At 51.8% G+C, this 24,963-nt stretch overlaps 1 protein-coding gene across 5 annotated transcripts; it reads left to right on the forward strand.

Annotated features, from left to right (window-relative positions):
- Positions 1-897: 897 nt before the first annotated feature.
- On the forward strand, positions 898-24,547 carry TEF (TEF transcription factor, PAR bZIP family member). 5 transcript variants are annotated; one of them, XM_047866768.1, is made up of 4 exons: positions 898-1,186; positions 14,313-14,630; positions 19,416-19,636; positions 20,847-24,547. In XM_047866768.1, exons 1-4 carry the CDS (start codon positions 1,084-1,086, stop codon positions 21,060-21,062), a joined length of 858 nt encoding a protein of 285 aa, XP_047722724.1. In that variant the 5' UTR covers positions 898-1,083; the 3' UTR covers positions 21,063-24,547. The 5 variants fall into 5 exon arrangements, with proteins under 5 accessions (XP_047722724.1, XP_047722721.1, XP_047722723.1 ...); XM_047866765.1 differs by lacking the exon at positions 898-1,186 and adding an exon at positions 10,132-10,326 and having other exon boundaries at positions 14,298-14,630; XM_047866767.1 differs by lacking the exon at positions 898-1,186 and adding an exon at positions 10,133-10,326.
- Positions 24,548-24,963: the final 416 nt, after the last annotated feature.

Consider the following 24,963-nt stretch of genomic DNA (forward strand, 5'->3'; position numbering starts at 1 on the left):
CATCCCTCCCACCCCCACCCCCACCCCGCCGGCCGAGTTTGATGTCAGTCTTCAATGGAGGGAGACATACAAAATCTTGGCTTTGACCACACATTCAAGTGGCCTGGGGACCACAGAGGCCAATGTCCCGGTGAGAGGGCCAGAGAGCGGGGGCTACAACAAACAGCCAGTTGCCACGCAAGTCCCCAGGATGGGCTGGGCAGCAGGACGTCACCCGAGACCAGCCTCCACCAGGTTGGCAGAGCTTGCTCCCTTTTGATGGTGCCTGCTCTGCCTGCCCTCCCAGGGCTTGTCTGCTGGGCACCTGCCTCTGTCCCCTCCCCGGAAGACCAAAGGAATCCCAGGCTGCAGATATTCTCACTTCTTGTAGGAGCGCAGACTTCAGGCTCTGCAGATGGCAAAGCCGCAATTGCACACACCACACGCAAACCTGTGTGCCTTGCAGGACACATGTGCGGAGCATACAGATACCTGCCTCAAAACATGCCAACAAACCTCTCTGGGCTCACGAGCTTGCAGGTGAACGTGTGATGCCCCTTCCCGTGCTAGTGTGTGCCAACACAGAGTATGTCCTCTGTCCTGAGCTGCCTGGGGTGCCAGGGTCTCAGGTTCCAGCCCAAACTGATCTCCATGGCCGGCCCTGCCCTCTGCTGCACTTGGCCACCGGGGCCCCTCGGCCGAGCGTGCCTGAGTGTGCAGGGCACACTTGCTGTGGGCGTGGAGCCATCTCCCTGTTCTCACCTGGCAGGCCCCGGTTATGGCTCCCAGCCTGGGGGAGAACTTCCCTTTGCAAAGTTAGATAACAGCCCGGGCTCTCTGTCAGAGGATTGGCGCGGCGGCTCCACGTGCTGCGGCTGGCGCAGAGCCAGGCCCGCCCTGCCAGGCAGCGGGAAGGGAAGGCCTGGCTGCAGCCGGAGCTGGCGGGTGGCCGAGCTGGGGGCGGACGGGTGGGCCGGGGCCCCTACTGCCCATTGGCTGCCTCAGGCTCCCGCCCCGCCCGCCTCCAGAGCCTGCGGCTCCCGGGCCAGCTCCTGTCTCTCTAGCTGCTTCTGAACTCCCGGAGCAAGCACCTCCTGCCGGGCCATGTCGAGCTGTGACCGGATTGGAGTGGCCCCTGCCATGGACATGCCTGAGGTCCTCAAGTCCCTGCTGGAGCACTCTCTGCCTTGGCCAGAGAAGAGGACAGGTAGGAACAGAGGTGGCCTGCGTTGGCTGGCTGCCCATGTGCCCGAGGGGTGGGGGCAGTCACAGGCACCAGTGGCAGGACAGGCGTCTCCAGGCAAGGGAGGGTCCTCGGTAGGGGTCTGCCCTTGGCCCCTTCCCGGGCAGGCGGAGGGCTGGGTGCAGAGAGGGACACAGTGGGGGGGAGCGCCACTGCAACTCGGGGGCTGCCTCCGAGGCCTGCTAGCTTTGGGAAGCCACGGCCAGTGTGTGGCCGCTGACAGGTGCTGTGCTCACGTGGGACGAGGGCAGGACCAGAGCGCCCTGCCCAGAGAATGCACTGAATGCTGACTGCTTATCTGGTTCCTTCCCTCCGCACGTTGGGATGGCAGCGGGCTGGCAGAGACTGTAGATGTGGGCAGCCTCCTGTGTCTGGAGAAGAGGCTTTCCTCCTTTCGCCTGCTTCAGCTCCCGCTCGCTGGAGGGCTGAACCCCTGGGTGGGATGGAAGCCGTTATGTAACAGGACCACAGGCTCGCAGCCCCGGTTCCTAGGATACACAGGCAAACACGGGGCCAGGGAGCCAGCAGAGAGGGCGTGGACCGAGGGGCAGCGCCAGCAGCCAGCGCCAGGTGTCTCCTGAGTTCTGCCTGAGACGCCGAAGCCCACGGCTAGATTTGGGGGCCAGGGTGCTCGGAGTGCGCCCTCCTGATACATCTCTCTCCAAATCTCTTCTAAGGTGTCCGGGGCTCACACCCAGGTCCTCGGTGCTCAAAATCCACATGTGCCTTTAAAGGAGCCCAGCAGTCCTCTGCTGCCGGTGTCTGACTTAGGAGCCCCGGGTGTCCTAGGGACCTTTCTTAGGCTCTCCCTCATCCTGCTGTGCTGGCGCCAGATCTGTCTCACCACCAGAGCCCTGGTTGTCCCCACAGGACTTCCTTACAAAGGACTCTTAGCTATTCCCAAACTCTGGAGCCTGAGGACAGACACCACAGCCCCCTGCCCTCTTTCTTACCCCACTGGGGAGTGAGGAGACACTGCCCAAGGCGGGGAAGGTGGCTCCCAGAGGTCAGGGCATGGTCCCTGTGGGCTCTCTCACACAGCTCTGGGCCCAGGCCCCTCAGACCACCCCCCGGTGGTTTTGAACGCTGAGGCAGTCGGGGCCACCCCCAGAGGTGGGTATCATTAGAAGGAGTTGGCTCAGGCCCCCAGCTGTTAACCAGGAGAAGCCCACCTTCCCTGGAAACCCTCAACTCAGCCTGGGCGATAAAGCTGCAGCTGACTTTTTCTTGACATCTCTGAAGGGCCGTGTGGGTGGATGAAGCTAGAAGTCCTTGCAAAAGCTAGATGTAGGTCCAGGCACCCAAGGAAGGTAGGGTGTCCCCGGATGGCCCAGTGCACGCACAGGGAGCACCTGGGCTACCAGCAGCCCTGCAGGGACAGCTGTCAGCTGGGCAGGGAAGGGTTCTCGGGGCAACTCAGGACCAGGATGACAAGGCTTTAGAAATATGACAGCAGCTGCTGGCCGCTGGCTTCCAGCTGGTCCCTAGAGCTAACGCTGGAAAGTCCCCATTGCTTTCTGTGGATGGGCAAAATCGGGGTCTGGCACTGAGGGGGCTTGCCCAAGTTCTCAGGCCGAGCTTTTCCAAGAACTGGCGAGTTCTGGCTGAAAATCAGTTTGGCTGGTACGGCTGCGTTGGTCCAAGGGTCATGGACCAGATTCTCATGCCACCTGCTATCCTGTCCCTCTCCTCATCTTTGATAAAAATGAATGTACCTACCTGAAAACCAATATTCCTTGGTGAAAAGAATACACATGCCACACAGAATGAGAATCTCCAGCAGTCATGCAGCGAGTACTTTATAAGTTTTCTTCCCCCGTGTCCCCTGACACTGGCATCTGCGCTCAGTGGGAGAACAAAAGGGTCGGCTAGTCGCCCCAGAGCGCAGCCGGTCCTCAGGATTGCTCACCCTTTGCTTTGGTGTGAAAGGGGTGGTTTCTCCGTGGGGGACGGCGGCCTGTTTACAAACCGCCCCCCCTTTCTCCAGCCCAGTGACTGCTTCGGCACACATTTAGGTCACATGCAGAGCGTATCTTGGGTCCAGCGTGAGGGAGTTTTAGAGGCAAGCCGTGCACGGTGTGAAAAAACCCAGGTGTGCTCTCATGAGACCCTGCTCTCCCTGCAGCCGTGTTCTAGTATAAAGATGCTCCCTAGCACCCAACCTCGGGGCCCCTCTCCCTCTTGCTGCCCTGGGCCTCCCACCCCAGCCTGCGCCGACCTTCACCTCTTTCCTGTCCCTGGTCGAGCAGACTTTCTCCAGCACAGCTAACCAGGCTGGAGACTCCCATGGCTTCAGGTTGTAGTGGCCACCTGGTGGACCCTCACTCTGGCCACCAGGGTGACTGACCTTCCTGAGGGCAGACAAATTCATATCCAGCCAAAGAGGGGGTCTGTACCCTAAGCCCTGACTCAGTTTCTTCTCTGTCTCTGGTCCCTGATCCCTAAGGATTATTCTTGTTTCCACTCCTGCTCTTTCTCCTGAGGATCCTCTTCCAAGAGGTAATTCTGTTCCCGCACAGTCTATCTCTCACTTTCTTCTCCAGCTTCTGGAAAGACTCCGGTTCCCTCAACCACACTTAGATCTTCACACCCTGTCCTTACCTCAACGCACGGGGCCTCAGCTACGCTCAGAGGCCGGCCCCCCATATTTCTACCACCTTTGGTCCCTCGGGCCTCCTTTTCAGGGAGATAAGTAGCAGGAAAACACACCCAAGGTTGAACAAGTCCCTCGCTTTGAGACAGGGTACCTGCCTCAGGGAGCTTTTGACTAGAATTGTTTTTTAATGTTTATTTATTTCTGAGAGAGAGAGAGAGAGAGAGAGAGCGAGCATGAGCAGGGGAGGGGCAGAAAGAGAGAGACGCAGAATCTGAAGCAGGTTCCAGGCTCTGAGCGGTCAGCACCGAGCCTGACTCAGGGCTTGAACTCATGAACTGTGAGATCATGACCTGAGGGGAAGTCAGACGCTTAACTGACGGAGCCACCCAGGCACCCCTTGACTAGAATTACTTGTGGGCCACCCAGCAGGGGAGCCTGGACATGCCCCCCAGTCTGTAAAAGGGCAAAAAGAACACCTGCTTCCCACGTGTGTTGCCAGGATTAGAAGAGTTGTCCTATGTGGAAGCCTTTGCAAACTGTGAAGTGCCACAGTTTTCTCTGCGAAAGACAGAGAGCAGCTGAGCCTGGTATTCTGCTCCTTCCACCAACATCACATTTGTAACCTGACCCTCATTCCCTTCTTTCCACCCTCCTTCCCATGGATATTCTCCTTGAAAGAACTGGATGTTGCAAGTTTGTGGGAGCACACACACAGGGCTGTCTCCTTGGAAACACGAGCTGAGGCTCCCAGGGCATGGTGCCATTGTCTGCACCTAACGGTGCCAGCTGTGCTGGCCAGAGAAAGGGCTGAACAATAGGCTGGATCCTAGGGGGACTTGCTAGGGCAAAGGCAGGGGTGCACAGGAAGGGCCTGGGCGTCCTCCCCTTGGAGGACTGAGTTAAGTGGCCCAAGAGGTAGGCTCAATGCAGCCTGGGCTGTCCTGAGTTTGGCCTCAGTAAAAGTCCATGTGGTTGCCTCCACTCCCAGCCTGGTGGAACCAGAGAAAAACTGGGAAATCGGGAAGTTTGCTTTCAGGAAAAAGGAGGGGAGCTGGTCTTCTCTGCACTGGGCTTGTTACCTCCTTTAATCTTCACTGCCGCTTTTAAATGAGGAAGTGCACTCAGAGGGATCGGCTACCCTCCGGCCCGGTGTGTGGGTGTGTGGGCCAGCCTCTCTTCTTCCCTCCCACCACAGGGACCCAGAGCCTTCTTTTCTGTATGTTTCCCACCATCACCAGGCAGAGGAATGTGATAAACTCATTCTCATCCAGCTCCAGAAACTATCAGTTAGTGTCCAGGAGTGCCCCTTCCAGGTGGCTCTGCATCTTTATGAGCTTGGCCCAAGGCTAGGTTGCCAAGGGAATGAATCCTGATTTTAAAAGTGCTGTTTCCCAAGTGTGAGCTTTTACATCCCTATGCGTGAAGCGGCTTTGCAAGGGGGTATGATTGTCCATTCCATAACGAGGAACGCTCAGGAAAGGGAAGGCCGCATGCTTGTCAGGAGTTCCAACCCAGCTCTGCCTGCTCCCAGGCTCCTCCCCTCCCACAGGATTCCCCAGGGTCTCTTCAATCATCCAATCAGATGTCTTGACTGCTTATGGAGCGTTTGCTAGCTTGTGGCACAGGGGCGAATGAGGCAGACACTGCCCCCTCGCCTGCGTTTGCATTCCAGTGGGGAGAGGCAGACAATCAGCCAGGAGGAGGGTCGCGGCCAGCCTCCCCGAGGGAAGGGGGTGACACTGGAGCTGAGGCCTGGAGAGTGAGGAAGAGTGAGCAACCCCAAGAACTTTCAGGCTGAGAGAACAGCACCTGCAAAAGCCCTTTCCTAGGGGAGGAAAGACACGTGTCTGGGGAGTAAAAGGCCACCATGGTGGCCGAAGGTGAGCAAGGGGGAGAGAAGGAAGAGGTTAGGTTGGAGAGACCCGCAGGGGGCAGAGCGTGCAGGGCCCTGAAAATCATAAAGAAGAGTGAAGCTGTTACCGCCCTGCCTGAAGGTCGCCGCCCACCCCCACTTTTCTTGGGGAAGTGGCAAGTGGGGACGAATGAGGTATTCCCAGAACAACCCAAAATGTGATTATGCTGAGTTAACTTCAATGGAGCACTTGCTCTGTGCCAAGTGCTGTTCTCCGCAGCATGCCTGCATTGTCTCCTTTTGACATTCAGGCACAGAGAGGTTAAGTAATTTGCCTAAGGTCACACAAGAAGTAGTCAAAGTAGGAACCGGACCCAGATGGTCTGGTTCTAGAGCCCACACCCTACCACTGTACCGTCAACACAGCTTTCACTGGAGACACCGTGGCTGTCAGGCGGTGGCTGTTGAGACGTGGCACAGGCTGGATGGAGGTGATGGCTTGTCTGGAAATGGCCCTCTCAGGGCAGCTCTCCATCTGTAATCCGAACCCTGGGAGTGGACAAGATGCAAGCCAAACGGGAAACTCGCATTGAAGAGATGGGCAAGAGTTAGTGAAGAGCCTCCACCCACCACTTCTCCCCTAGAACACACTGAGACCAAGGTACACACCACAGCCCAGAACTATGCAGCCACAGGTATGTGGGTCGTTGGCCAGGCTTGCGCTGGGGGATTTGCCACAAGGATGGCTCCTGTTTGTTATTCCAGGTTCCGCTGTGAATCAACACGACGACTGTTCCTTAACGTTAATAACATTCCAAACGTATATGACTTGGCTCTGAAAGATTTTGTTAACCTTCCTACCAGCAGCACTGCCAACAAAGCCAGCCAACAGCTTTTTATCTACTACCTTGAACCAAGTTTTGTGCCCCCCTGCGTTGGGTGTTGGCAAAGCACACAGATAACTGGGCTTTGTTGGAGCTCTGGGGAAGCCTTCGCATTGTCCTGCTCACACACGCACCACGCTCACGTCACATCTCAGTAGGCCAGAAGATGAGGTCTGTCCTACCAGATGCTGAGCATGTGTCCAAATAGATCATCGTGGGGTATCTGGCCAAAGGCTCCCTTGCTGGAGTTTTAGCTCCTCTGAACTTCAAGTTTAAATAATAATACTCCAAGTCTACACGATGGCTTAATGAAAGGTACTTGTTCTGTATATGCTCAGTTAAGTTTTGAACTGGGGTTGGTTAGCAGGTTTCCGGAACACTAGGGAGAATTTCAAGCCAGCCTCGCTACGGAAAATGGTCATTTCACATCCATGTCTCTGCTGTAGTTTGACTCTAGAACCCAGCCTCCCCAAAATAATTCTGCTCCTGACCCAACAGCACCTGAATGAAGGGGAAGGGTGGAGGCCCACCCACTCCATGCCACACACTGTTCAGGCGGGCACCTGAGAGCGCTTGTCACACATTATCCTCATAACCGCTCTGTGACGTAAGCAAACCCATCTGTTTCCAAGAGAAAAATCACAGAGACTTAGGCAGGAGAAGCCCCTTGCCCAAGGCCAGGTGGCTAGTCAGCGGGCCGAGGGCAGACCCAACCAGGCCTGCCTTCAAGCCCACAAGTTCACTGCCGTCCCCTGGACCACGCTTCCCTCGAGACGTCACTGAATTCAAACCCTGTCACTAAAGAACACTGAGGTACCGCTTCATACCTTTAGAGTCTTAGCCATGTAATGACATGTTCTTTTTATGGAGATTTTCTTCTTCGTAGGGCTCTCAGACACTGTGGAAATCAGCTAATTACTCCTCACAACACCTATTCCTCCTCTAGGAGAAGGGGTGAGGCCACGATGTTGTTCCCACTTTACTGATAGGAGACGGGGTTAGACAGGGGGCTACCGGCCAGCTGGAGAAGGGAAGCCCCAATGGAATGGCTCCCGCCCCACCTCCAGGGAGGTGCTGTTGAAGCTGCCGGTCCACAATGTAGCTAACCTCCTAGTTTACAAGCAAGCACGAGAGAGAACACGTTTGTAGTGTTCCCACAGTGTTTGTGACACACCATTTAGCCTGCGGTTATCCAGGAGGAAAAAAAAAAAAACCCTTTCTAGGGAGTGCCAGGACACGAAAAGAGAATGGAATCAAAACTGAGTTGTAAAGCCCTAACCTGCTTGTCTCGCTCACCAGTGTCGTTGGCCGGTTAGGTTGGTCGCTCCAGGCTGGGTGGTAAGTGGAGTTGGCATTATGCCCTCTGGATAACTGTAGCTTACAAAGATACCTAAATCTTTACTCCTTCTTACTACACCCCACCCTTGTTATAAGCAAATGTTAAAACTTTCCACTGTTAAATGATCACAAATCCAAACATTTTTTTCCCCTTCAGTGATGTCATATTAGCCATGAAAATATACATTTAACTCTAATGCAGCAAGCCTCTCCATGGTCAATCTAGCCATTTTTTTTTTAACGGTTATTTATTTTTGAGAGAGAGAGTGCACAAGCAGGGGAAGGGCAGAGAGAGAGGGAGACAGAGGATCTGAAGCGGGTTCTGTGCTGACAGCAGAGAGCACAATGTGGGGTTCAAACTCCCGAATCGTGAGATCCTGACCTGGGCCGAAGTCGGCCGCTTAACCCACTGAGCCACCCAGGTGCCCCAAAGTAGCCATTAAAAAAAAAAATCATGTCTATTTCCTTGGGCTACCCTTTGAAATGTGTTTCTAAAAACCTCTAGGTCAGTTTCTCCTAAAGATATCCTTATTTTTAAGGATTTTATTTGTAAGTAATCTATACACCCAACCTGGGGTTTACAATCCTGACATTAAGAGTCCCATGCTCCACCAACTGAGCCAGCTGGGTGCCCCCTAAAGATTCCTTTGCTCGGCCACACTCAGAACTCTCACGAACAAGTCTGCAACACAACAGATTTTCTGTGCACAATTCTGGTATTTCTACTAAACAGAGAATCACATGGGCATACATCAAGCAGTAGAGTTGTACCCAAGAGTTTTAGTAAAATTACGAAAAATACCATTTGTTGCAGGGTTACAGTTGTGCTAATGCATTGGCTTATGGAAACCCCACAACGTAGATCCTGTCCTATCTCCATTTGATATATTAGGAAAGGAGGCCTGGTGAGGTGAAGCAATTGGCTGGAGGTATGAGCCAGAAAGTGACCGAAGTCTAATGAGCATGGCAGTCAGAACTTGAATTTGGAGTCAAATTCCATCACCCTGTCCCAACCATCCCCCAGAGGCCCTTCAAACCTCCTGCTTTCCAGGCCTGCTCAGAGGCCCAACTTCTTTCCTCAACTCCCAGCAAAATTCTGATTGCATCAGCTTGACAGCTTTCAGCTAGCTGAGTGTTGCACCTACACCTAGCCCCAAGGACTGCAAGCTGCCATTCCCCAGCCTGACTACTGGAAGGCCCAGGCTCACTGGTGAGAACCGGGATAAACGGGCCAAAGCACCCCCTCCCCACCCACTCCTACCCAGCTCTGGGAGTTTAGACAGGGAGAGTGTAGTACTGTTTGGGTGCAAAGCAGAGCATCATTTACGCTTTCATGAGATACAAAGTTCCTGGGCGCTGTATAGGAGCAGCTTCCTCTACCGTCTCCACACTTTGTGGACCCTCTCACATATTACATTTTTACGTGTTTCCGGAAGAAGTCCCGGGGAGTTTTTGTGTTTTAAGGGGGGGGGGGGGAAGGAGGTTCTCCCACAAAGCGTGTAATCGGTACCCTGTGTAAAAGAATATTGTTTTGCTTCGCTTTTCCCCAGGAAAAGGAAGGAAAGGTCCTGCAGAGGAACAGAATTTCAGAGCTGTATAGGATTTTACAGATTAGCCCAACCCCTGAATTGTATGGATGAGGAAACAGGCTCTGAGTGAAGCCACGAGACTTCCCAAGGTCATAAGCTAGTTAAGTGGGAGGGCGGAAGCGTGTACCCAGGCCCCGGCTCGGGGCCGGCCCTTTCTCTCCACCCGCGGGCCTCAAGAATGCTCCCTCCACGCTAGTGTTTATCTGGCCGCCACGCCCGCACCAGAAACCCGGATCAGCGGGGAACCTGACACCTCCCCCGCCCCAACCCCCCAGCAGCGGCCAAGCTAGCTCTGGCCAACCGTACGGGCAGGACAGGTCGCCGTCTGCGGCCCTGCCCTCAGCCAACCTCTGGGTCGCGGGGGAGGAGGGGGTGCCACCGCGCTGGTTTTGCGTTCTTATCCCACGACCCTGGGCAGAGTCCCCGGAACAAAAAAGCCCGCCCCTCCCCTCCGGGCCGCAGCCCCGCACGTGCTGCGCCTCGTGCAACGCCCCGGACCCCGCCCCCGCCCTCCATTGGCTGCTCGGTGCCTTCCTCTTCTTTCCCCTCCCCCCACTAGACTAGGGCTGCGGCTCCATGTGACCCGCGGGGGGACGGCCGTGCGGCCGGAGCGGGCGATTTGATAGGCTCCCTCGGCCGGCCTGGCCACTCCCAGCCCAGCCTGTCTTCAGTGGCGCGTCGGGAAGGTGGCGAGATTGCGATGAGAGTGAAGGGGAAACGGTTACGGTGGTCTGGGAGGAGAGCGGGGGTTATGAAGAGGGAGGCGATGGTGAAACCACTGGTAGAGGGTAAAGGGCTGCGGCGGAAGAGGGCCCGTGACACCGACTCCGGCAGGCGCCAATCAGGTGACACGGGCGGACGGGGCGGGGCCTCCGGCGTTACTCCTCACCTGGCCCCACACGTGCCTCGCTTACCCCGGCGGCCTAACCAATCACGGCCCAGAAGGCTGCGCCTGCCCTCCTCACAGGGTGGACCAATCCAAAGCTGCGATCCGGGGATGCTGGCCTGGCCTCATGAATAATTAATGCGCTAGAGCCAGTCTGCAGGCGGGGTAGGGATGGAGGGAGGTGGGGGTGCTGCTGGGCGCCTGCGCAGTAGCTGCCCGTGTCGGCAGCTGCGGCGGGTCGCACGGCTCCGGCCCATCTCGGGGGGCGGGCGGGGGAGGCGAGGCGCGCGAGCAGAGCGCGGGGCACGATGTCGGACGCGGGCGGTGGAAAGAAGCCGCCTGTGGAGCCGCAGGCGGGGCCGGGCCCGGGCCCGGGGCGCACCACTGGAGAAAGGGGCCTGCCGGGCTCCTTCCCACTGGTCCTGAAGAAGCTGATGGAGAACCCCCCGCGAGAGGCGCGCCTCGGTGAGGGGAGGGGGTCCGCGCGCGCCTGGGGGCGGGGTTTCCGCAGGGGCGGGGCCCTGTGAGGGCGGGACCGGGAGGTCGGAGGTCAGGTCCTAGCTGTCCTGCGGAGGGGCCTGGAGGGCGAGGCAAGGGGGTTGGGAAGAGAAGGTCGGGGTGAGTCGGGAGAGGCTAGGGCAGATGGGGGTTGGCGGGGAAGGGGCAGGAGGGAGAGGGTGGGGTGGGGGTCACGGTGAGGAGGTTCATTCGGGCAGCCTCACGGCGCGCGACGTGGAAGGGTTACTGAGAAGGCTGATGGGGGTCGTAGCAGCCACTTAAAGGACGCTCCAGGGCGCCTTCCCTGAGGATGCCTGCACCAGAATCAGTTGGGATGCTAGTTTAAAATGCTGGTTCCGGGGCCCCACCCATCGCCCACCCAATCTGTGGCTGTTGGGACAGGAATCTGCATTTGAAGGAGCACCCCACCTCTGTGATTCCAAAGTCCACTAAAGTTTGAGAAGCGCCAATTGTCTTTGTGTATGGACTTCCCCGATCCTGGGAGCAGGACCTTACTTCGTCCCTGCGTGTGCCTATCCCCGGCTACTAGGTACACACGGGAGCTTTTCTGCTGCTGAGGTGGGGGAGGGGTGTCAGGAGAGGGGATGCCAGGCGCTCTCCCAGGGGGAGAATGGGGCCGGGCAGGAGGCAGGTAGAGGGACGAGGGTCAGAATGAGGCCACTGTGGCCCTTCACCTGGTTGGTTGGGGCTGAGTCTAGACTTCGGGGCCACTATAGCAGGGCTGGGCTTCTTCTGGTTTCCTAGGCCACAAAGGTCCCTGGGGCCTGTGTGGAAAGCAGGTTTGGCCCTGTTTTTTGGCCTGAGAACAGGAGGTTCAAGGCACAGAAGGAGTGCCACCTATTGTGAGGTTTTAGGGGCACTGAGGTCTGCTTCCTATCGGAGATCTTTGCATTTCTAAGAACCATCAGTGTAGTTCAAGGATTTGGGAAGGAAAATAAGCCCTCTGTGAATGACCTGTCTTGAGTTTATTTTCTTCTTAAAAATGCCATTTCTCTTGTTTTTCTGGGTGTGTTCTGAGGCTCCCATCTCTATGGCTGTCATTGTTGGGTTATAAATAGATTCAGCACATCAGGTAAGGCCAGGCTCCCCCCTCCTGCTTTGGAACCTCATATGCACAGACCCTTTTCTTTGTTTTGAAGGCACTGCATTATCCCGGATGTGAGGATGAGACAGGCTGCTGGAACAGGTGTACACATCTCTCAGGTTCTTATTCAACATTACCAAGTAACAATCATCCATAACAATAATTCTGCCTTACATTTGTATAGTGCTTACAAAGCACTTTGACATAATCTTACTTAGTCTTCCATACTAGTCCTATAAGGTATTATCCCCACTTCCCAGATGAGGAAAGCTGAGGCTCAGAAATGAGGATGCTTCCTCAAGGTCACCTAGCTAGGCCTTACAACTGGCAGTCTGGCCTGGTGCTTTTTACTGTATCACTGGCAATCAGTGATGTCAATCCCTGTGACCTGAGTGATGGGCCTAGTTCTTTATCATCTCTTATAATTAAAAGTCCATCTTATAAAAACACTGATTAAAAGTATTCTTGGGGCTCCTGGCTGGCTCAGTCGGTGGAGCATGCAACTCTTGATAGTGGGGTCCTGAGTTCAAGCCTCATGCTGGGCACAGAGCTTACTTAACAATAAATTTAAAAATAAATAAACTTAAAAAGTAAAAACTGAAAAAGGTATCTATTCTTAATTGCTTAGGCCAGGTAAAACCTTGAATTTATTGTTACTTGTCCTTCAGTATAGCTGTTTTTCTACCTCTTTCCTTTTCCTACCTCCTTTGATCCCCATGATCCCACCCAGCACTGGTCACAGTTATTTCTGAACAGAATGTAGACTCAGGATTTCAGAGGAGGAGAACAGGGAGGCCATCTGGCCCACCCAGCCCACCAAAGCTTGGCTTTCTTACTTCCCATTTGGTTTTAAACCAAAGCTTGGTACAGAAGGCAGTTGCAACAATTCAAGTTAGAAGTCATGACCAAATTCTGTTTGTTAAAACCTCCACCTTTTTAACACACTGGGTGTGTCCATTTTTATTGGACCAACAGGCTGCTTTTTGACTGACTGTGGCCTAGGAGTCCACGCATGACTGCTTTATTTCCAACATAATCATATTTGATTTCTCTTTTTCACTTCAGAATCCAGAGTTCAAAGTTGTCTCCCTCAATTTGAAAGCCCATTATGAACTTGTCATGATTTTATCTCCTACTTCCCTGATTAGCCTCCCTGTCACTTTGATTTCCTTCTAACCTTGTCACATTTCTTTCATCTTTTTTTCTTAATTTGCCCTTTCTTGGATATCTACGTGCATAACTTTTGGGCTGAGACAATTAGGTGGGATCCCGTCTCCACTAATTGATTAGCTTTGTTTTGAATGCAAACAAGCTTTTCTTCTTCAGCTCCAGCCTCTCCTTCTTCCCAGAAAACCTGCCTTCTTCAGTCTTCTCTGCTTATTCAGGGATAGAGGTCTCTTGAAACGGTTGCTCTGAAAAAGGTCCTGAAAAGACAGCTCCAGGCTCTGTCTATCCAATAAACCTAAAGGGAGGCAGGCAGTTCGCAAACCCAGCATTTTTCATTCAGTATGTTCATTTTCCCTCCGCTTGCTCCTGTAGTGGACCTTGAGATCTAGAAACGAGTCAGACATAGTTCCTGCCCTCAATGAGCTCACAGTAATAGCAGATGCCTGCTGTGTGCCGGGAGCCCTACAGGACACATATCTCTAGGGGCACCTGGCTGTCTCAGTCGATGGAGCATGCAACTCTTGGTCTTGGGGTTGTAAGTTCAAGCCCTACATTGGGTGGAGAGACTACTTAAAAACCAAAACCTTAAAAAAAAAAAGTTACCTCTAGTCTTCACCAAAGAGTCTGCTTTATCCTTACAGTGGAGTCCACTGAGGCCAGGAGAGGTTCAGTAACATGGCTAAAATCACACATCATAGCAAGTGGGTGGCAGAGCTGGGATTCAAGCCCTATTCTGGGTTGCTGTGGAGAAGAATAGCTGGAGGGGACAGGACAGGAGAACACAAAAGTTCTTGGCCTGAAGAATCCTAAAATATCCTTTCCTAAAATATCACTAAGATACCAGAAACTCCATTTTTTTCCCTGAAACCTGTCCCCTGCAGATGCCAGTCCCACAGCCTATTCTGAATTAAACCTGGGACCACATCAGGCCCTGGAACTTGTGAACATTCTGGCAAGCCCAAGCATGGATGAGGTCATGCAGCCATCTGTAAAGGAGGCCAGTGGGCCTGGGTCAAACAACAGGTTATAACTAGAAGGCAGAGGGGGCTCTTGAAATTGATGGGATGGATCAGGGCTCTGAGAGAGATGAGTCAGCCCAGGGAGGCCCACTGCTTGCCTCCTGGGATTGAGTTACCCTCTTGTGTGGTGTCTCATCACAGATTCTGTGTCTGCAGATAAAGAAAAAGGGAAGGAAAAGCTGGAGGAAGATGAGGCTGCAGCAGCCAGCACCATGGCCGTCTCAGCCTCCCTCATGCCGCCCATCTGGGACAAGACCATTCCGTACGATGGCGAGTCTTTCCACCTGGAGTACATGGACCTGGATGAGTTCCTGCTGGAGAACGGCATCCCCGCCAGCCCCACCCACCTGGCCCAGAACCTGCTGCTGCCCGTGGCCGAGCTAGAAGGGAAGGAGTCAGCCAGCTCTTCCACAGCATCCCCACCGTCCTCCTCCACTGCTGTCTTTCAGCCTTCTGAAACCGCGTCCAGCACAGGTTAGTGCCTGGCCACCTGTCCCAGCCCAAGAAGCCCAGTTCCCACTGAGGGCTGCTCAAGTCCACACACCCAGGGAGGCCTTTCTCTCAGAGCAGGTCCTAGGGGGCTTGCCGTGTGGAGAAATCCTCTGCTCCCCACCCTTCAGCGCAGTCCGCTAAGGCTGGGGATAAAAATAGAAGTTCCTCAGCGCAGTTGCTGCCTTTCTGTTGGTTGGTGTGCTGCAGATGGTTAGGACAGTGGAGTGAGCCCTTCCAGTCTGAGCCTTACAAGACAGAGACCCCATCCTGCATCTCCTCAGCACTGCTCTTTACCTCTGCGTGCACTTGGCCACAGCTTATTGGGAAGCTCAGGCAGGAGTAATAATAGTAGTAGTTGTAACACTGGTAATAACAACAACAAGATCAACAACAACAACAACATCCACTAACATTTATTTACCACTTACTCTGTACCAGGCGTTAACACATAATCCTCACAAGAACCTTAAGAGATTGATACTCTAAAACCTGTGTTTTTAGGTGAGGAAACCAAGAAGTTAACTAACTTGCCCAAGGTCACACAGTTGGTAGGCAGTGGAGGCAAATACTTAAAGCCAGGATGCCTGACTCCATAGCCACGTACTGCTTAGGCACTGGCACAAGGAAGGCATTCCTGCTGCCAGGACAGACGTCACCTTCAGGACTCCTCCTCTATCCTCTTGTCCTTTTTCTGTTTTACCTCTGGGGATGGGTGGGTTGGTGGGTTGCTTGGTTGGTTTGTTTTCATGATGCTTGGACATGAACCCTTCACAAGAGACATGGTCCCTGCCCCAGGGAGCCCTACAAAGGCATACAGACCAGTGGATCCCGGGAAGGATCCCAGGAGCCAGTATGGAACCCAGGGGACCCACACCCAAGGAAGTCTCATGCTCTATATTTATTTACTTTATTTTTTTACTTTTTATTACGGAAAAATTTTCAAATACAAAAGAGACTACTATAATGAACCTTCATGTAACCATCATTTGGCTTTCATAATTCTTAACTCATAATCAGTCTTGCTTTCTATAGCCTCTTCCATTCTCTCACCTGATGATTTAAAGTCAGATCCTAGGGGCGCCTGGGTGGCGCAGTTGGTTAAGCATCCGACTTCAGCCAGGTCACGATCTCGCGGTCTGTGAGTTCGAGCCCCGCATCGGGCTCTGGGCTGATGGCTCAGAGCCTGGAGCCTGTTTCCGATTGTGTCTCCCTCTCTCTCTCTGCCCCTCCCCTGTTCATGCTCTGTCTCTCTCTGTCCCAAAAATAAATAAACGTTGAAAAAAAAATTAAAAAATAAAATAAAAAATAAAGTCAGATCCTAGATACTATATCATTTCACCTGTAAATATTTCAATATGTATGTAAAATGTAAGGGTTCTTTCAAAAAACATAACAAAAATACCCGTTTTTCCATATAAAATTGACCATAAATCCATCAGCATTCAAATTTCCAAAAAGTTGTCTTATAACTGTTACTGTTTTGCAGTTTGTCTGAATCAGGATCCAAACAAGACCCACACGTTTCATTTAGTTATGTCTCTAATCTTCTGTAATCTACAGGGTCCCCTCTCCTTTTTTTCTTTGCAATTTATTTGTTGAAGAAACTCAATCATTGGTCCTGTAGAGTTTTACACGTGCTAGATTTCTCTGACTGTATCCCCGTAGTGCCATTTAACATGTTCCTCTGCCCCTTGTTTTTCTCCTGTAAAATTAGATCTAGAGGCTTCAGCTGATTGCAGCTGAATTCTTGCTTGAAGGCAGCTCATTTTGTGCTCCTCATGTTATCCTGGAAGGCTGGGTCCGTGGGTGGGGAGGGGGCAGATCTGTAAATGAGCCCACATTTTATACCGTAGGCAATCTAGGTAGCGAAGCATTTGCCTTTGTTTTGTTTTTAAGTTATCCTTCTTAACCAAATACGGCATACAGAAATGCCCATATCACAGCTCGGTGCATCTTCACAAAGTCAACCCACCCACGTAATTACCACACAGACCAGGTTATAGAGCACTGTTGGTATCCAGGAAATGTCTTGTGGCCCCATTCAGTCATTACTAGCCAGAGATAATCACTGTCCTTATTTCCATCACCAAAGATGCATGGAATTGTGTATGTCATACACGGAATTCTACATTAATTGAATATATGTGTATATTATATGTTATGTTTGTTTTTACCTATTATATTGTAAGTTAATTATGTTTATATTCTGGCATTTATAGGTGCTTATAGCTAGCTCGATAATACACATACAAATTATGTGGGCATCAAAATCTTTTTTTTTTTTTTTAAGTTTTATTTATTTTGAGAAAGAGAGAGCATGAGCAGGGGAGGGGAAGAGAGAGGGAGAAAGAGAATCCCAAGTAGGCTCCACGCTGTCAGCACATAGCCCAAGGCAGGGCTCAAACTCACCAACCGTGAGATCGTGACCTGATTCGAAATCAGGAGTCGGATGCTTTACCGACTGAGCCACCCAGACACCTCAGAGGTTTTTTTTTTTTTTAATTTTATCTATTATTTTTTGAGAGAGAGGATCCCAAATAGGCTCCATGCTGTCAGCATGGCATCCAGCATGGGAATCAAACTCACAAACCATGAGATCATGACCTGAGCCAAAATCAAGAGTCTGACACTTGACCAACTAAGTCACCCAGGTGCCCCCAGAATCTCTTTACACTAACAAAATATATTTACAAAATATGCTTATGGAATAGCTCTGTGGCAGAAGAAAACCACAATACAGGTAAAGTAAGATTGATATTGAAGAATTGTACACGTGGTAGAAATGAAAGTAGCATTTCCTCTTCTAATTTTTCAGTTCCTTCTGTTAAAAGACATCAGTGGTATGTGTGCTCTGTCTCGCTTCTTTTCTCAGATTTGTGAGAATCGTGCCTATGGCAATTTGTTCATTTTCATTGCTTGGATGATATTCCATTGTATGATCACACCACAGCTTATCTATTTTGAGGCTGATGGACATTGGAGGTGTTCCTAGTTTTAGGTTATGCGTGGCACTGCCGTGAACATTTATGTGTGTGTCTTTTGGTAAATACATCTGTGCATCTCTGTGGGGCATTTACCTAGGAGTGGTATGGCTGGGTCATCAGACATGTATACTTTCAGCTTTTGTAGATCCCTCCAAATAGTGTACAAAGTGGTTGTAGCTATGTCTGCTCCTCCCAGCAGGGAGTGGGAGTTCTAGTTGTTAGTCTTTGGCACCTTGGCTCTTTGTTTTACAGGTGTAGAATTTGAGGGCTGCACTATTCCCATAGTTACCACATTGGTCCCTGGTCATTTCACTCTCCTGATTACAATTCTTTGTAATTAACTTCCTCTAATAGGATCCAGTGAGTTTACGTACATGATCTGGTGAAAACCTATCATGTCACACCTCCGCTCAGAACCCTCCAGTGGCTTCTCCCATCTCAGGACAAAAGTCAGAATTGGCACTGGCACTATTGACATTTGGACCAGATAATTTTTTGTTGTTGTTGGGGGAGGGGGAGGGGGAGGGACTGTCCTGTGCATTATAGATGTTTAGCAGCATCCTTGGCTTCTACCCACTGGATGCCAGTAGAACACCCCCCCCCTTCTTTTATGTGGACAGAATCGTCCCTGTTGAAAACCACTGCTTTATTGGGATTAAAAGCCCTATATTTTATGTTTTGGACCAGTCGTGTCAGTCTGTCCTCTCACCCTTTCGCTTCAGCCACATTGGCTTCCCTTCTGTTTCTTGAACATACCAGTGCTTGCCTGCGCACATCCTGGTACACTTGATGTTCATTCTTTCTGAAATGTTCTCCTCCCAAATAGCCACATGGCATCCAACACTTTTATAGATATTTTTAATTTATCTTGTGTAATGTCAGCCTTCCCCCGCTAGAATAACATTCCACGAAGGCAAGGATTTTTACTTGTTTTGTTCACTGGTTTGTCTTTGCAAGGACGGTACCTGGCATATGGTAGATATTTAACAAATATCTACTGACTGAATATTTTGTGTATTCCTATCAGTAGCATTGAATGAGCAAGCCAGAGATACAGTTTTTTTGTATATAACTTATTTCTAATAATACACAACTTTTGAATTCTGAAAGTGCCTTTAATCCAATGTCCACTCTAAAATGGTAGCCAGAAAGAGCAGAGAACAGGATTCAGAGTCAGCTAGACCCGGACCCAAATTGTAGTTGGGTCATGTACCCTCTGTGTGACCCTGGGAAAACCAGGTTGTTTCTCTGAACCTCAGTTTCTTCATCTGTAAGGTAAGGTTAACACCTGTCTGTCTTTCAGAGTTGTCCAAAGACTAAATGAGCACAGTGACTGATATGTCTCAAGGGACTCAAAAATGGAAGCCATTTCATTGTTCAGTCTGTGTCCTTAGCTCATAGTATTTCACAGAGAAATTCAGCTGTTTCTCATTATTTGAGAACTTGAAACCACAGGAAGTAAAGGGGGTATAATGATTTAATGTTTTGCTTAACATTTCTGGGGGGAAAAACACAATCGGAAAATTCTGTCTTTTTTGAGAACCTCTGTTTCCTTTTGAGCATTTTGTTCCTAAAGGAAAGAATTCTTTCCATATTTGTGTTGTTTAATTGAATCATTTATGCCAGTCTGGCTTGGGAGTTGATGCTGCTATGGTTTTTCTTCACTCCAAGTGGCAGTGGCTGGTGCAATCTTGAGATTCAAGCAGGTGTCTGGGTGTGTGACATGAGTGAGTCTTTCTGTTCAGCGGGCTGCTTTGGGAACCCCTGCCTCTGTGTCTTTCAGAATCCTCCCTGGAAAAGGAGAGGGAGACACCCAGTCCCATTGACCCCAACTGTGTGGAGGTGGATGTGAACTTCAATCCTGACCCAGCTGACCTGGTCCTCTCCAGTGTCCCCGGTGGGGAGCTCTTCAACCCTCGGAAGCACAAGTTTGCAGAGGAGGACCTGAAGCCCCAGCCCATGATCAAAAAGGCCAAGAAGGTCTTTGTCCCCGATGAGCAGAAGGTAACCTGATATCTGTTATAAATGAAGGTACAGTGTTGGTTCAGGAGCCCAGGGGCTGTGTTTCTTCCCATTTGATTTTATGTGGAGGACCCTCTCTCCTCGCAGATACTATTTAGAAAGGCATGAGTTCAGAGCATAGAGTCATATCCTGCAGCAGTTGGTAGAAAGAAAGGGAGTCAGGTAGCATTTGGCCCAGTGCGACTCCCTGTACCTTCTGTCTTTTACCGGCCACCACTGTGTTGATGTTCCCACTTCCCTGGCTTTAGCCCAGCCTTCGGGCAAGAGCTCACCAGGCCACAGGAACTGGGGTTGAACGAGCCCTTGCTTTGAAGGACAAAAGATAGTTGTATGTTGCCATCCCCAGGGAGGAGCAAGCAACTTTCAAGCTGATGCTTTTGTAGGAACTCCGAGAGGGGGAGAGAGAGGAGAATTTTGTAGTCTTTCCATCTTTTTTTATGAAAAACTCAAAGGAACGTATTTCATCCAAGGTTTGGAATCAGGCAGACCTAGGTTCAAACTCTACTTTGCCACCTAAGCCTAACTGAGTCTCAGAGTTCCATCTGTAAAATGGGAATAACCATACCTGCCTCTCAGGTTTCTGAGGCTTTAATAATAATGACAATGAAAATGGTAAACATTTGTATATATTTACCTTCTATGTTATGTAAACCTTACTATAAGCCAGGGACTGTTGTAAGCACCTTGTACATGTTAACTCATTTAATCCTCAGACAACTCAGTGAGGTAGTTACTGTTCTTATCCCCCATTGTAAAGATGAAGGACAGGAGACATTGAGAGGTCAAGGAACTCAAACAGTTCCACCACTGATAAGAGGCAGAGCCAAGATTTAAATTCAGGGGACCAGATGCAGGGATGCAGGCCCTTAGCCATAACCAAAATGCAAGGCAAGTGCGCATACAGCCAGTGCCTTACGTTGAAGTAGCACAGAGCAGGCTACCAGTGAACCCTCTTCCCTCCACCACATATCCTACCCAAGGACTTCTGTTTGTTATTCCACCTTCCTGGGGAAAGGTTAGGGCCCCTCCATGTCCTTGACACGTGCAACTCCTTCCCTGGGGTCCCAGCTTTTGTCTGGCCGCACCAGATGTGTTTTATGAGGAGCATGGAGCGTGGGGTGCGGCAGGAGGGGAAAGGTTGGGTTCCCTCCTGGGGAAAGAGGAGAGACCCACAGAGAACACTTTCCCACAGGATGAAAAGTACTGGACGAGACGCAAGAAGAACAATGTAGCAGCCAAACGGTCCCGGGATGCCCGGCGCCTGAAGGAGAACCAGATCACCATCCGGGCAGCCTTCCTGGAGAAAGAGAACACAGCGCTGCGGACGGAGGTGGCTGAGCTGCGCAAGGAAGTGGGCAAGTGCAAGACCATCGTGTCCAAGTATGAGACCAAGTACGGGCCCTTGTAACCCGTGCCCCTGCTTGGGCAGCACTGCCTGCACCTCAGACCTCTGCCTGGGGGCTCCCTGAAACCCCACACACGCGTGGAGACTTATGACTCGTCACGGTCGAATGGTGGCACACCTGCTCCAGGAGCGTTCACGTTCAAGCTTCATTATCACACGGCCAGCGCACGTGGCGACTTCTCTGGGGGGCCAGCCTCCTCACCAGTGGGGATGCGAGAGAATCTACGTAGACGGGTGAATCAGCCTTAGTTTCTATTCTTGGATGTCCCAGTTGAATCGGAAGGGGACCTCTGGGGTACAGATCTCCTTTCACAGGGCGCTCAGGCTTCCCTGACTCTCCCTCAGTCTCTGGCCTAGGCCATCGAGCCTTTCTCCACAGAATGAGTCGTGACCCTTGTCGCCCGATGTCTTCTCAGGTAGCGGGGCGCATTTCCAGGTGGGGTGTGTCTGTCATCCACCTCACCCTCCCCAGAAAGTCGTTGAGAGAAGCATCCGTTCCCATCCCCCTCAGAGGTAGAAAGACACAGCAGCTCCTCCATAGTGTCCACATGGGTGCCAGGCCACAGGAGCAGGGTCTCTGCACAACCTGGGATGGGGTGTGGGTCTGGGGCCTGCAGCACAAGTGCACCCAGCTATTCTTAGCTCCCACACCCCTTTTCTCCTGTGGCTCTGAGGCCTGGAAGCCAGGGAGGAGGCCCTGGTGATGGTCTCTCTCCACTTTCCATTTGCTTTGGAGGAGGGACTCCCTGGGCGGCTGGTCTTCGAGTCTTGACCACAGTGCAGAGGGAGGCCTTCTCATTTCCTCTTCTCCAGGTCGGTCATTCATGGAGGCCACCTGAAACTTCTTTGTCCCACTACACTGGGCCTCTGGGCCTGCTGTTTCTTTTCACCCAGTGACCACGCTCAGATCTTGGATTTAAAAGGAAAACCCCCCTCGCCTAGGAAGCTTAACTTCCTGGAGCCAGGATGCACCTTCCGCATGGTGTTTAGAAAACCGGCCTCCATAGCCCCTTACACTGTGGGCGGAGAGCTGGGGCATGTTTCTCAAGAAGTTCCTGTTTTTTCTTGCTCTGCTCTCCAGTATGGGCCAGGCCAGAGTCCATTTTCCCTAGAAACAGAAGAGGGCTTCCCAGTTCTTGCTTCAGGACCCCTCCCCCGTGCTAGCTGCCCAGAGTGTCAGCCGGCAGGACCTGGTGAGGGATCACCAGGAGCACAGCTCAGCTCTTGCACGGAATAGCAGCCTCTTGGGCCGTGCAGTTGGGCTAGGGTCCCTTCTGTCTGCATCCCAGGAGACACGGGCCACCCACACAGGCCTGGCTGTGGTGTGGAGGGGAGGGGTCTTCGCAGCTGTGGCTCTGCTACCTCACAGCTGCTCTTTTCTCTTGTGTCGGCGGACCCAAGTCGTCCTTTTTCTGTACCTGGAAGATTGAGGAAAGCCATGGAACCCTCTGCTCACTGTGGTCAGCAGGGGTACCTGGAGATGGGTGTATTTATTTGCTCAGGGCGGGCAGCCTGTGGTAAAGAGGGGTCAGCGGTGAGAGGCGCACTTTGTCGTGCTTAACCACTGGCTTTATTTAAAGTGGTGGCTCCGAGTCCAGGCCCTGACCCTAAAAGACTTTTCATAACAGATGTTAAGACCGGGGAAAACCATGCACTGGCCATGGGCCACACCCCAGGAGAATGCCACGGCCCTCTGGGGACCTGCACACCTGCCCTTCCAGGGTACTTGACAAGGGTCCCCGAGGCCAAGGGAGGCCGCCCCCTCCCTCTTGATTTTTACTTTGTGGTTCTATAAAAACCGTGTTCACTTTCACTGTATCGTAACCACAACAGGGCCGTTGCATCCGGCATGTCCGTGTCCTGCCCCGGGCAGCTCGCCCGCCCGGGCACTCTCTCTGGTCTGGCTACCCACCAAGAGGGCAGTTCTCACTTTGTAATTGGTAGAAGAGCCTCCAGCTTAAAAGCTCTTCATTTTCTTTGGCCAGAAAGTATATGGCTCATGTTTGTTTTGTTTTGTTTTGTATTTTTAAGGATGGACATTTAATCTCCGGATGGTGTCCATGTTCCGACCCCAGCGGGTGGAATGATGGCCTGGTGTCTCTCCTCTTTGTCTCACCTTCTGCCTGTTCATTGCCCTCCCTTTCTTCCCCGCCAGGCAGTGGGTGTCTGGTTCCTTCCCAAAGTGCTTACTTGGAAAGAGTGTGGCTGCTGACCTCTTTTAGAAGAGCTCCTTTGAGTTGGGAGCCTGGCAGGGACAAGAAGGAGGGGTCCACAGAGGTTGACATTTTGAGGAAGAGGAGTGCTCAGGTAAAGCATGTATCCTTCCCAGGCCTAAAAATCGGGTGCTTGGAGCAGGAGAGGCCTGCTGCCTGCTCAGTATCCCGTCAGGAATTGAGAGTCTCCTTGACTCTCTCCTGGACCCTTTCCGTCTTGGGGCTGACAGCCAAAGAGTGAGGCTCCTGTGCTCAGACCTTTGACGTCTTTTAAGAAGCACTGGAGGCTAGGGAAGCCAGCTAAACGGCTTTCCTTGGGTTTATGATAGCTTGGGGAGTGCATGCCTTCCTAAGCTCCCTGTCTTCAGCTTCATGGCAGCCTCATTGCAACCTCAGAACAGACAAACCAAGAATGAGCTAGAATGTTGAAAGAATATACATATAATAAATGTATATCTAGATATAGAAATATATATATATAAATATATATATATATATATATATATATATATATATATATATATATATATTTAGAGAGAGAGCTTTCATGATGGCTAGCACCTTGTGGAGGACCTGGGTAACTCGTACCCTTGGCCAAAGGAAGAGGTTTGCCTGTCCGGGTCCTGAGGTTGGGGAGGGCACTTGGCAGTGACCCTGGACTCTGGGTAAGCATTGCCCTGTGAAGGGGGCTGCTGTGGCCCCAGGCAGGCAGCTCATACAGTCCTCTAGCCTGAGGCGGGGTAGCAGGCCTGGGAACCAGCAGGGGAGAGCCCCTTCGTGCTGGGCAGCTCTCCATCCAGGCCCCTGGGGCTCTGCTCCAGGTGACACAAAGGGCCAAGAACCCCTGGTTTTCGTGGCAGAGCCCCACCCCAGAGCTCCTTTGACATCTGTTAATTAAGTGCAATAAATTTTTCTAGAAAATGGCAAAGATGACTTCCAGGTGGACATTGCTATCATATGGTGTTGGGGATGCCAGAACACCACTTGGTTTTATTTTTCTAAGTGCATGTGACAGAGTGTGTGGGGCTCTGCACCTTCCCCTGGGAGCTGGCATTCCAGCGGGCCCCTCGCCCCTTTACCTTTGGTGGGGGAAGGAGGCAAGGAGAAAACCCCTTCTTCCCAGTTGGAGAGGGCAGAAGCAGACTGTAGCCCATTGGCCTTATGTGCGTGTGTGCGTGCGAATGTGTCAGTGCTGGTGGGCCGGAGTGATGTGGCAGGGAGGGAAGCCGGGAATGTATCCTTTTCCAAACAAAATTAAATATTTTGAGATGAGAATTGTGGGGCTGTCTCTTCTGTCCTCCCTTCCCATGTTTCCTCTGGGTGCATTTCAGCCTAGGAACCTGAGGGACGTCCAGGCACCCATGTGTCACCAGCTGGGTACTCTTGGCCAGGTCACCCAACCACGCTGTGCCTCAGTTTCCTCATCTGTCAGATGGGAGTAATTCTGCCTGCTTACCTCACAGTTCATTGAGGAACAACAAATACCAGATAAGAAGCAGATTGAACAAGTAAAAGTACCGTACACATACTAGAAAGACCGGGAACTGCTCAGGAAGACTGCTCAGGGAGCAGTGGGCAGCAGCTCGGTAAAAAGGAAAAAACCATAAAGACTGAGAGTTGGGTCCTGATGGTGGGATTCTGGGGGGTTTCCTTTTCTCCTCTTGCTGAATATTCTGTCTGTGGCCATCAGA

Source organism: Prionailurus viverrinus, chromosome B4 (assembly GCF_022837055.1).
Source record: "Prionailurus viverrinus isolate Anna chromosome B4, UM_Priviv_1.0, whole genome shotgun sequence".
NCBI classification, from domain to species: domain Eukaryota; kingdom Metazoa; phylum Chordata; class Mammalia; order Carnivora; family Felidae; genus Prionailurus; species Prionailurus viverrinus.

Excerpts from the sequence above, each read along its gene's own strand:
- TEF (XM_047866764.1), top strand. The coding sequence starts at position 10,676 with ATGTCGGACGCGGGCGGTGGAAAGAAGCCGCCTGTGGAGCCGCAGGCG. Across the intron at positions 10,833-14,297 it reads CCCGCGAGAGGCGCGCCTCG|ATTCTGTGTCTGCAGATAAA; the intron begins GTGAGGGGAGGG and ends GTCTCATCACAG. Across the intron at positions 14,631-19,415 it reads TGAAACCGCGTCCAGCACAG|AATCCTCCCTGGAAAAGGAG; the intron begins GTTAGTGCCTGG and ends TGTGTCTTTCAG.